Genomic DNA, 12,418 nt, shown 5'->3' with positions numbered 1-12,418 from the left:
CACCCCCCATCTGTCATTGCAGCTGAACCAATTACCCGTCCCTGGTTTTTAGCGGTTCATCGGTTCCAGACCAGACTGCCATGGATGCATTTCTGCTATTTAGGATTCAGCCTTCAGAAATGGAATATGTACATGATATTCATATGAACATTATTTTAATGCTCTAGACATGAAATAACACCCCCATAGTCACCTTTACGCTCCTATCGTTTACGCCACATGGAGCCGCTCTTATGCGTCCACGAACTACCAAGCTAGGCAATTAGCCTTCCAAACCTAAGACGCCCAAAGCTTACCACTTCCACACAGAATGGGAGGAGAGCTGTTTCCACTCTATGACGTGGACATGGCTGACTTCATGCAGTGTTCAGGTCATGTGACACTGCGTCTCCTTTCTGCTCCTTGCGTCATGAGGCGTTCAGGCACACTTGGAATTATTTTTAGTCACGTACCCTGGGTGACAATCGGTGTACCCCTCTGGGTACACGTGCCACACTTTGGAAGCACCCCCCCCCGCCGTCATTGATGCCCCCTAGAAAGCCAGGGCTTGGAGGCTCTAAGAATATCCTCATGGCTCCTCCCCTTCAAAGGCGAGATGGTCCCGATAACGAGCCCCCCCCCCCCCAATTGTTGAAATAAAGCTCATAACGAGGACGGCACCATACATCACACGCACGTGTGACAGCTCCCTACCCCTCAGTGCTCCTTCACGGGGGGGGGGGGGGACCACCCAGTCCCTTTTTTTGATTTGTGCCTTTCTACAGAAATCCTATTAAAGTGATGGACCGTTGTGTCGCAAGATGCTGAGCCCCCCCGGCCCCCCCCTGACAGATATGAAGTGTTGTCTGCCTTGTGGCTGTGTGATTGTGTTATTTATTCTTTTAGAGATAAACGTGATGCAGTTATCCTGACCCCCCCCCCCCCCCCCCCGTGTGTTTGTGTTAGCCTGTGTAGCAGCTAGCTGTCACAGTGCGTCTTCACTGGCCCTGACAGTCTATGACACGCTGCTCCTACGCCTGGCGGACGCCACCAGAGCTTGGCGATGCTTCCCCGGGCCGCCGCGCCCACCGTGCTTACGGCCTTTAGGCTAAGCGTGCAAGAAGAAGGAGCGAGCGACTGCAGCGGTCGTGAGCATGGCGAGGTCACGGGCGCGTGTCGGGCAGCCATAGGACGTAGACGCTAGCCTCCCTGAGCTGGAAATCCAATCCCGACAATTAGAGCTCCAGACTGGAAGCGACTCAAGTTGGGATGAAGGATCGCTTTAAAGTCGGCCCATTGATTGCAAATCAAACACGCCTTATTAGCATTCCTTAATGCTAATACAATAATCATGCTAATACACTTAAACACTTATAAATATGACACGGGTCATGTCATGGACATGGGTTGGCTTCAAATATGTCAAATATGTCAGCATGTGGCCCTCGCTGGAAAAACGCTGGTCCCCCATGTGATAAAAGGATGTCATTGGTAAATGTAGATATCTACTGGCTCCTCCCCTTTATGGCTGCACCGGCGCCATTGTGGTGGCGAGTTTGGGCGCTCATCCCGAGCTAGGAGTCCATTTCCGTCCCTGGGGGGTACAATCCAGCCTAATGTACGCCAGCGACTCGGAGGCAGCCTTTCTTCTCATTCAAGGACCAAAATCTGCACTTTCCTGCTCGCCTGTGGAAGTGGTGACGAGACATTATCATAACCCAAAAGCGGCCATGACGGGACAAGGTGACCCATTTTGCACGTTCCTCATCTTCTCCAATCCATTTCCACTGAAAATGACGAGTACGTTTATTCACACTCGGCTTTGCAATGTCGGCCCAGCAAAGGAACGTGATGAGGTCCCACCGGCACATTATTATTATTATTATTATTATTATTATTATTGTTATTGTTATTATTGTTATTATTATTATTATTATTATTATTATTATTATTATTATTATTATTATTATTATTATTATTATTATTATTATTATTATTAAAATGTAGAGGAAGAACGGAACATCACAGCAGACATGTAAGGAACATGTGTCCAAATAAGAAGAGGAAGAGGAGTAGAAGCTTTGGAGGTTATGGTAATCCAAATATTGTCACTTCACAGCCAAGATGGTCTTTGTAGTTGGAATATTCGGAGACGGCGAGCACATTGAAACATCAAAACGAGGTCGGTGGGAAGAGAATAAAGTAGAACATATCCAAACATGACTTCTTTCATAGAAACAAAAACAGCAGGAAGAATGCTTAAAAAAGTAGAACTACAAATATCAGCCATCTTGACTAAATGAAAGTGGCAAGGTTGCATCCTCTCATGTTTCACCGTGTGGCCCCCGCTGGAAAACCTTGGGACTTCCTTCCATACTTCCTGTATGGAAATGGAGCCAAGGTTTGGTGAAAGTGTTCAGTGATGGGGAAGTAGTGAGGGCGCACGTCTGCCTGCTGTAAGTGTTTGCACGGCCAGCAAGATGTCTGTCAATCAAGTCAGGTGCAGAAAGAGGAAGGACTGTGGCCGCACGTGCACGTGCACGAGTATGAGAGGATGCTGACGGCCCCCACGGCCCCCACGGCTCAGCAGATCTATCTTCATCAAGCCGGCTGATTGATGCTGATGCGTCCCTCCTCCTCCACGCCCGCGCTTTGCTAGCTGGGCAGCGCTTGATGCTTGATTGAGTTGCTGGGACGCGGGGGAGGTGGAAGAGGAGGGAGCGGGGGGGGGGGGTGCATTCACTGGAAACCCCTGAGTTTGTCTTTGCATCATCTGGGCACCCCCAACCCTTCTGTTCATGTTGTTGCCCCCCCCCCCCCCTCAGCACCGCCCCTTCAGAGAAAAGCACCAGGAAATAAGCTGGAGAAGGAAGACTATTTGCTTGATAAATCTGGGGGGGTCAGAGGGGGGGGGCTCATTTGTGGCAAATGAAAAGCAAAGATGGCTTGTTTGGCCGCCGGGATGAAATAGTGTTTGTTCCTTGTGGAATCTCCGGCACCCCGTCCTTCCCCGGATTCTTTTGTCTTCTTCCTGGTTGAAAGAGGATCTGAGTGGAGGACGGCATCGAACACAAAGAGCCAAAATGTCAGGCCGATGGCAGTCTCCTTAGACGACAGCTAGCATGGCGTCCGGGACGTTCTGGCTTCTTTTAGAACGACCGTTGATAGCTTCAATATAGAAGTGGACATTATTCCTGATTTGGGAAATAAAGCTCCATAATTAGGATCCTTCTTGATTGAAAATCCATCCGGTTTGGTGGTGGTGATGTACTGTGTACTATGTACTATGTACTGTGTACTATGTACTGTGTACTAATATGTAGTCATGGATTGTGTCATGTTTACATTTGTGTAGAGCCAATGGAGACACACTCATATACTCATATAGTACATAACTGGATGTTACCCAGCATGCCTTGTGGTGTAGCTTGTCTAGCATATACAGCAGCCTGTCCCTCTATGGCCGCATACCCAAAAATCTAAAGGTGCAAAGCAGGAACCACTTGTACATGATTATGTATTTTATGTATATATGGGCAGTACTGGTCAAAGTAGTAATTGCAGTATTTTGTAAGTATTTCAGCCTTCAACTTGTCCCGACTTCGGGTACCCCTGGTACAAGCGTTGTTTTTGCTGGTGGAGGTGTTTTCCTCGTCCACACTGAAGCATTGAGTGTGTATTGGTGTTGGTCGCCATAGCAACGTGTAACGCTCTACCGTGTCCCCCTGCAGACAAGCCGGAGAACTACGACGTTTGGTACGAGAGCCGCTTTGAGGAGTGCGACCGGGAGGCCTGCCTGTCCTTCTCCAAGGACTCGCTGTGCTCCCGGGTCACCGTGGACCACAACTACTACGCCGTGTGCCAGAACCTCCTGTCCCGCTACGCCACGTGGCGGGGCACCACCGGGGGCCTCCTCCACGACCCCCCCGCCCACATAGCCAAAGACGGACAGCTGGAGGCCCTGCTGGACGAGTGCACCAAACCCAAGAAGCGCTACGGCCGCTTCCAGGCCGCCAAGGAACTGCGCGAGTTCCTCACGCGGCTGTCGGCCGACTCCTCCCCCGCCAGGTAATGGACGGGGTCGGCGTTGGCCCGAAGGAACTGCCGGGGTCCTCGTGCACGATGTCATTCGCGCTCCTCTGCACAGGAGCGGGAGGAACCTGCTAAGACCTTGCTGCTGCCCGACCAGTCAGCTGCGAAGATTCTGTCGCGAAACGGGACAGGCAGCGGCCATCTTTACAGGAAGGGGGCGGGCTCTGATGGATACTGACCCCTCACACGTCACCGTGGTTTCATGAAGGCATTGAGTTTAGCGCCCCTCTTTTTGGCTTTTGTTTTTCCTCTTCAGTTCAGGGTGCTTTGCGTGGAGGAGTTTTCACCTTTTATTTCCCATGTAGCACGGCGGCAGGGAAGGCAGGGGTGGCGCTCGTGCTCCTGGGGGACGGGGGCAGCTAACTGGGGTGCACGATATAAGGGAGTCCTCACATGACACCCGTAAATCCCATAGCATTACAAATACCTCCCATAATCCATCATTTCACATGGGTGAGGTGAGGTTACCTGTACTGTGCAGGTGAGCAAATGAAGCGCTCCTTTTCTCTCCTGCCCGTCACGTGAATGGCCAGTCATGAGGGGGAAACCCATGGAGCACACAAAAACCTTATCAGCCTCCTGAGACCTCAGTGGCAGCACACCGGCCGCTCGGAGCGTGTGCCCCAATACGGCGCACCTTGCTGGGCCACGGCAGGTGGCTCCTCCCCCTGTCCTCTGCCTCTCCTGGTAGCGACGTGCTAGTAGCCATGTTTGTTTGGTTAGGACTCATCAGCCGATCCTCATTTCTTCCTGTCCTCCGTAGCGCCAGGTGTGCATGAACGCCACTTCTGTCTACGTTTGAAAAGAGTCGATAGAAAACGCTCATCATGGGCATCAGATACGGGCACCCCCCCCCCATCAATCAGTGTTGTTGTGGCAATCACCATCTTCCTCCTTCCTCCTGGTGAGTGAACAGGAAGCAGGGAGAAGAAGGGCGGGCCCGCCGCGATGACGCAGACGTAGCAAACGGGCTGAGGGGAACGTCAAGACGCTGCTGGATGTCATGACTTGACTATCGCCGGATCGATCCCCCCCACCATGAGAGAACATTTTTGGCGTGGCCCCGTCCCGTGTAGCACGCTCGGCGCCTCCCGTGAGCCGGCGAGGCTTTGGAAAAGCAATAGTTTGAAAAGGAGGAGGAGCTTGAACTCCGTTCCCCGTTTTGTCGTCATCCGTTCCTCTTGGACCCCTCGAGGCGTTCCACGTGCGTGACCAACTGTCCACTTTTGTACTGTCCTTTCCTTTGGAGTGTCCTATCAGCGTTGTCTGATTCTTCCTGTGCCTTTCATTCGAAAGTTGGATTTGCAACTTTTTAGTGGGTTTAATGATTCCAATAAAAGAAGATCTATATCTATATATATATCTATATATAGACAAATCTACACTTGTGTGTCTCATGACTTGACTCATGACTCTTCTTGTGGAGGAGGGCCCCCCCGATGCTGAGATGCTAGCTAGTGAGCTAACCAGTTAGCTTCAAATGTATTTCTTCTAAACCTACACAGCCTGAAACTAACCACTTCCACACAGAATGTGAGGACAACTTATTTTCACTGACTTGAGGACTTCATGCGGTGTTAGGCTAATGTCAGGTAAGCTAATGTCTCATTACTACCATCTGGTGAGCACAATACTACATAGTATGACTTGTACTTACATGCAGTATGTTAGTAGTAATAACAGACCCCATACTGCCACCACACAGCGACCATGTACTCTTTCATCCGTAGCTGAAAACCACGATACGGCGAGGGAGCGATACTCCAACCGCGGCACGGCCAGGAACACAGGTATTTCTTTCCTTCATAGCAACATGGCTACTCTAAGCGAGAACATTGGCGTTCCTTTTTACGCTCCACGTAAGAACATCGGCCTCCGTGGTCCTCCTTCCCGCGCCTCCTGTTATCCTCGCCATCCTGGTGGTGCAGGAGGAGGAGGCCTGCGTCTTTAAGTCACACTGTTTGTTTTCCAGCCGAGGTCCAAATGATACTGATCTGCAGCCTGGCTTCTCCCGGCATGGAAGTCATCCAGCAGGAAATGACTTGGCTTAAATGTGACTCCTTCCTTCCTTTCTTCCTTCCTTGCTTCCTTCCCTCCTTCCTTCCTTCCTTCCTTCCTTCCTTCCTTCCCTCCTTCCTGTAATCGCTGCTCGTGGACACGCCCTCTGGTTTGTGGCGAGCTGATGGCGTCACTGCGTGGTGAACGCCATGTAACCCCCACCCCCCCACCCCGCTTCTGGAAGGCTCCTGGCATGCAGACCCCCCCCCCCCCCCTCCCCCCAGCTTTAAATAAACACTAGGCCATTTCTAGACGCGGCCACGGGGGATTTGAAACATTAAGACTCCGGAGAGGAGAAAGCTCGGAAAAAACCCAAACGTCACGAGACCAAAAGTTTGCTGAGCTGTGGAACGCAAATAGCTGCTCAAACCTCCTCCTTTGGTCTCCAAGCTGCAGGCTGCGGACCTGGGATGGAACAGCTACGCTACGTACGCTTCATGCCCTCGCACCGCATGTTGGCTCTCCCTGGCACGCTGGCTTTAGCACCTCCTTTGGTTCTCCTCATTGCTGTTACACTACACTAGCACCTCCTTTGGTTCTCCTCATTAGAGTTACACTACACTAGCACCTCCTTTGGTTCTTCTCATTGCTGTTACACTACACTAGCACCTCCTTTGGTTCTCCTCATTGCTGTTACACTACACTAGCACCTCCTTTGGTTCTCCTCATTGCTGTTACACTACACTAGCACCTCCTTTGGTTCTTCTCATTCGTGTTACACTATTGGTATCTACTAGCACCTCCTTTGGTTCTTCTCATTGCTGTTACACTACACTAGCACCTCCTTTGGTTCTCCTCATTGCTGTTACACTACACTAGCACCTCCTTTGGTTCTCCTCATTGCTGTTACACTACACTAACACCTCCTTTTGGTTCTCCTCATTGCTGTTACACTACACTAACACCTCCTTTTGGTTCTTCTCATTACTGTTACACTACACTAGCACCTCCTTTGGTTCTCCTCATTACTGTTACACTATTGGTATCTACTAGCACCTCCTTTGGGTCTCCTCATTCGTGTTACACTATTGGTATCTACTAGCACCTCCTTTGGGTCTCCTCATTCGTGTTACCAATAGTGTATCTACTAGCACCTCCTTTGGGTCTCCTCATTCGTGTTACACTATTGGTATCTACTAGCACCTCCTTTGGTTCTCCTCATTCGTGTTACACTATTGGTATCTACTAGCACCTCCTTTGGGTCTCCTCATTCGTGTTACACTATTGGTATCTACTAGCACCTCCTTTGGTTCTCCTCATTGCTGTTACACTATTGGTATCTACTAGCACCTCCTTTGGGTCTCCTCATTCGTGTTACACTATTGGTATCTACTAGCACCTCCTGATTGTCATGTGCTTCCAGCATCCATGAGGTGGAGGGACTCGAACATGGAACCCATGGAGCTTTGCTGCGAGAGCGGACTTGGGCGCGTGAGGCGTTGCTATGGAAACGCCATCACGGATCCGCGCGTGACGACAGGCGTGCAGCAGGATGGGGAGCGCTGATGTCTCACTCGGGGGAGAGGGGGGGCGGGGCTTGGGGCGCCACGGCGGGATGAAAAATGGGCGACAAGAAGAAGCAAAGTTTCTTGGTGAGCTGTAAAGTCTATTTCATGCTCTGGCAGGCCTCGGGCCCACGGAGCCATTTTTAGTCCTGCACTGACCTACATTTGTTTTTTTAACACTCCAGGGGACGTTACGTTTGGACACTGTCGCTGCGTGTGCGTGTGCGTGTGCGTGTGCCCCCCAGGCTGTTGTTTTTGGGTGCTTTTCCGGGCTTGGCGGAGGCCCCGGAGACCCGATCCAGGAACAGGCAGCCTTCCGCTAAGTCGTGACGAATGCAGACAGGGGCGCTGCTAGCCGCCTTCCGGGCAGGCAGCGTGATGATGATGATGATGATGTCACGCGTGTCCGAGCCCCCTTCCGGTAAGCCATGGAACACGCTACGCTACAAGTTCCAACTTTGAAGCTCCAACGGGCCTGACGGGCGCTGAGGAGTAAAGTGGAGTTCGACATTTAAGAGTTAGAGTCCCAAATAAGCTTCCGGAGCTTTTATTTTGTGTGCTGTGCTTCCTGCCGGGTGTGGCATGCAGCGGCTTGACCCGAGTGGATCCGTGAGCGGCTGTTAGCGATTGCAATTAGTCAGCTTCACGAAGGTCGGTTAGCTTGTTCTCCTCAACTCCTGTTGGTTGGTTTGTCCTCCTTAGCTTTTTATCCTCTCTCCCCAAAACACTTATTGACTTATTTACTGGCTGGGGGGGTGGGGGGGGGGGGGGGGGGGGGGGGTCAAGCTTGGACCGTCCTCCATCATATGATTCCATCATATCTTTTTCCAGGCTTTGACTTACTGCCTCAACCAGTGCAGGGTGTGGCCCAAAGTCAGCTGGGATAGGCTCCAGCACCCCGCCATGATCATCATCACTCGCAGACTCGCAGCCTCTTCATGAAGATCATTGATTCCCAAGACTCCATCACGTGGAGAAGCGGCGTGAAGCCCACCCTCCATCCTCCATGGTCCACCCTCCATCGTCCATGGTCCATCCTCCATCACCCATGGTCCATCCTCCTTCCTCCATCACCCATGGTCCATCCTCCTTCCTCCATGGTCCATCCTCCATCACCCATGGTCCATCCTCCTTCCTCCATGGTCCATCCTCCATCACCCATGGTCCATCCCAGAACACCCATCTGACCAAGTAAGTGGCTTGCTGTGGTTGACACATATCTCATAGATGTATATTCATATCATAGACGTATATTCATATCATAGACGTATATATTCATATCATAGACGTATATTCATATCATAGACGTATATTCATATCATAGACGTATATTCATATCATAGACGTGTATTCATATCATAGACGTATATTCATATCATAGACGTATATATTCATATCATAGACGTGTATTCATATCATAGACGTGTATTCATATCATAGACGTATATATTCATATCATAGACGTATATATTCATATCATAGACGTATATATTCATATCATAGACGTGTATTCATATCATAGACGTATATTCATATCATAGACGTATATATTCATATCATAGACGTGTATTCATATCATAGACGTATATTCATATCATAGACGTATATTCATATCATAGACGTGTATTCATATCATAGACGTGTATTCATATCATAGACGTGTATTCATATCATAGACGTATATTCATATCATAGACGTATATATTCATATCATAGACGTATATATTCATATCATAGACGTGTATTCATATCATAGACGTATATTCATATCATAGACGTATATATTCATATCATAGACGTGTATTCATATCATAGACGTATATTCATATCATAGACGTATATTCATATCATAGACGTGTATTCATATCATAGACGTGTATTCATATCATAGACGTGTATTCATATCATAGACGTATATTCATATCATAGACGTATATTCATATCATAGACGTATATTCATATCATAGATGTACGTATATTCATATTGGAATATTTGGCCTTCATACTTTCTTTGGGTTCCTGCTTCAATGATTGGAGAAGTACTGGTGTAGAATGGAGAAGTACTGGTGTAGAATGGAGAAGTACTGGTGTAGAATGGAGAAGTACTGGTGTAGAATATGTGATGGTGACGCAGACCTGCTGACTGCAAGAACATATGATGATGATGATGATGATGATGATGACATTTCCACTGATGAATGAATACATGAATCTTTTAACTCACTCATCATGTGACTGGACTTCACACTTTGATGGAAAATACTTATGTTCTTGGGAATGGTATTGGGAATGGTGTTGGGAATGGTAATGGGAATGGGAATGGTAATGGTAATGGTAATGGTAATGGTTTGAATTCAACATGTGCACTCAGTCTGAAGGTTGAAGGTCACGGAATGGGGGGGCTGTGACCTTGTGCTGAGGGTCAAGCGTCGGAAGATAAGCGTTGGATTAAGATGCTTGCTAACCTGGCTGCATTCAAGCTAGCACGTTTAGTGCTATTTACTGGGGGTGTGCTGGAGCCTATCCCAGCTGACCTGGGGAGAGAGGCGGGGTCCACCCTGTGTAAACAGGAAGTCCAGTAGAGTCCTATGATTTCAAGTTCAATTCCCTCACCTTCAGCAGGTTTCTGCAAGAGCAGGCGCCATTCGATGTCGGCCCGCACGTCTGGACCGCCTGGTCCCGCAGTCGGGGGGGGGGGGGGGGGGGGGGTGATAAGGCCTGAGATGATATCCCGGCTCTAATGACTCGGACGCGGCCCGTGCAGCAACGCAGGAAGTCTGAAAGGCCCGAAGGCGCGATAGCAGGTCTTGGCGGGGGCCGCTTGTTAGCGTGATGGGATCAGCCAGGAAGTCTGTGACCTACATCTCCTCGGGACACATCTGCTCCCTGGAATTCCAGGAAACGCACCCGCGTAGCAAACAGGCTTTGTGTCGGCCACCTCAATCAGAGGTTGCCATCTGCGAGCCGGAGGATAATTCCATAATTCCGGGACCAGGATTGGAGATGATGACGCTGATTTGTGGCGTCTAAATAAGATTGCTTTGTGACAAAGAGGATTAGAACCTTTGAGGAGAAGTAGATTAAACGCCGCTACGCCCACAACCTTCCATCATCATCATCATCATCATCATCATCATCACTATACCTCAGCCTGCACTGTGTGTGTGTGTGTGTGTGTGTGTGTGTGTGTGTGTGGTCATGCAATCAATGGTTATAAATAGACGTTTGTCATTGATGGCAAAAAGTATTAATATCATCAATAGATGTGATGACAACCTTTGAATCACAGAAGTGGGAAGATGATGATGAGGATGATGATGAGGAGGATGATGATGATGTCATGCAATCAGTGAGGTCATCACGCCACGTCCTGGACCGGGGTGTCCTAACTTTTTCCCAAGCAGGGAAGAATGAAAGGAAGGGATTTAGCCATGGATGGGTGGATGATGGATGGATGGGTGGATGATGGTTGGGTGGATGGATGGATGGATGGATGGGTGGATGATGGATGGATGGATAGAGGGATGGATGGATGGATGGGTGGATGGATGGATGGATAGATGGGTGGATGATGGTTGGGTGGATGGATGGATGGGTGGATGATGGATGGATGGATAGAGGGATGGATGGGTGGATGGATGGATGGGTGGATGATGGATGGATGGGTGGATGATGGATGGGTGGATGATGGATGGATGGTTGGGTGGATGGGTGTATGATGGATAGAGGGATGGATGGGTGGATGATGGATGGATGGATGGGTGGATGATGGATGGATGGATGGTTGGGTGGATGGATGATGGATGGATGGATGATGGATGGATGGGTGTTGATGGATAGATGGATAGAGGGATGGATGGGTGGATGATGGTTGGGTGGATGGATGGGTGGATGATGGATGGATGGATGGGTGGATGATGGGTGGATGGGTGGATGGATGGATGGATGGATGATGGATGGGTGGATGGATGATGGATGGATGGATGGATGGGTGGATGATGGATGGTTGGGTGGATGGATGGATGGGTGGATGATGGGTGGATGAATGGATGGGTGGATGGATGGATGGCTGGGTGGATGGGTGGATGGATGGATGGATGGATGGATGATGGATGGATGGATGGATGTATAATTGTGTCTGTTTTATTCAGTAACAAAATGTCCTTTAAAAAAGTCCGTCTTCAGATGTTTTGCGTCCAGCGAAGTGGAAGCGTTCCAAGTTTGGTGCGTGCATGATTCAGCATCGCTGACCATGGGATGTCTGCTGTCCCGTCTCCGTGCCCCCCCCCCCCCCCCCCCCCCCCCCGACAGACGCTTGCTTTGCATTTGGCACAGCAAACTGAAAAGGACGTGATGCTTTTTCTTGTCTGGTCCGGCGATGACGAAAGGGTCGTGTGGGTTTCCATGGACGGGCGGATGGCGGAGGTGGACGCCTTCAAGGGGGAAAAGAATCCTTTTCATGTACTGGTAGTGTCAACAATGATCATGCTTGGCAAGTTGAAGGTGTTCTTACACGTGTGTAGTGTTGTGTAGTGTTGTGTAGTGTTGTGTAGTGTTGTGTAGAGTGCAGCAGTTTGATATGCAAGCAGCGAGTCTTCATCTTATTAGACTTTCAGTGGTTGACATGAGCAGATTGGCAGTGCAGTCAGGAAGTGGTTCTGCTCCACAGCCGATTCAATTGCTGTGTGTGTGTGTGTGTGTGTGTGTGTGTGCATACGTGTGTGTGTGTCAAGTAAGGGGTTTAATTTTCCGTGGAGTGTGTATTCTCATACTGATAAGTCCAA

General features: G+C 49.5%; 1 protein-coding gene across 2 annotated transcripts in view; it reads left to right on the top strand.

Annotated features, from left to right (window-relative positions):
- Window positions 1–8,374, top strand: part of dipk2ab (divergent protein kinase domain 2Ab) — a 29,734-nt gene extending 21,360 nt beyond the window's left edge. For both annotated transcript variants that reach the window (XM_058060222.1, XM_058060223.1), the window contains one exon: window positions 3,711–8,374. In XM_058060222.1, the coding sequence (XP_057916205.1) occupies window positions 3,711–4,051 (341 nt within the window). In that variant the 3' untranslated portion in view covers window positions 4,052–8,374. The remainder of the gene's footprint in view (window positions 1–3,710) is intronic.
- The last annotated feature ends 4,044 nt before the right edge of the window (window positions 8,375–12,418 follow it).

This window comes from Doryrhamphus excisus, chromosome 21, assembly GCF_030265055.1.
Source record: "Doryrhamphus excisus isolate RoL2022-K1 chromosome 21, RoL_Dexc_1.0, whole genome shotgun sequence".
Classification (NCBI taxonomy): domain Eukaryota; kingdom Metazoa; phylum Chordata; class Actinopteri; order Syngnathiformes; family Syngnathidae; genus Doryrhamphus; species Doryrhamphus excisus.
Note: the sequence above shows the minus strand (reverse complement) of the source record. Positions and strands in the feature narration are given on the sequence as shown.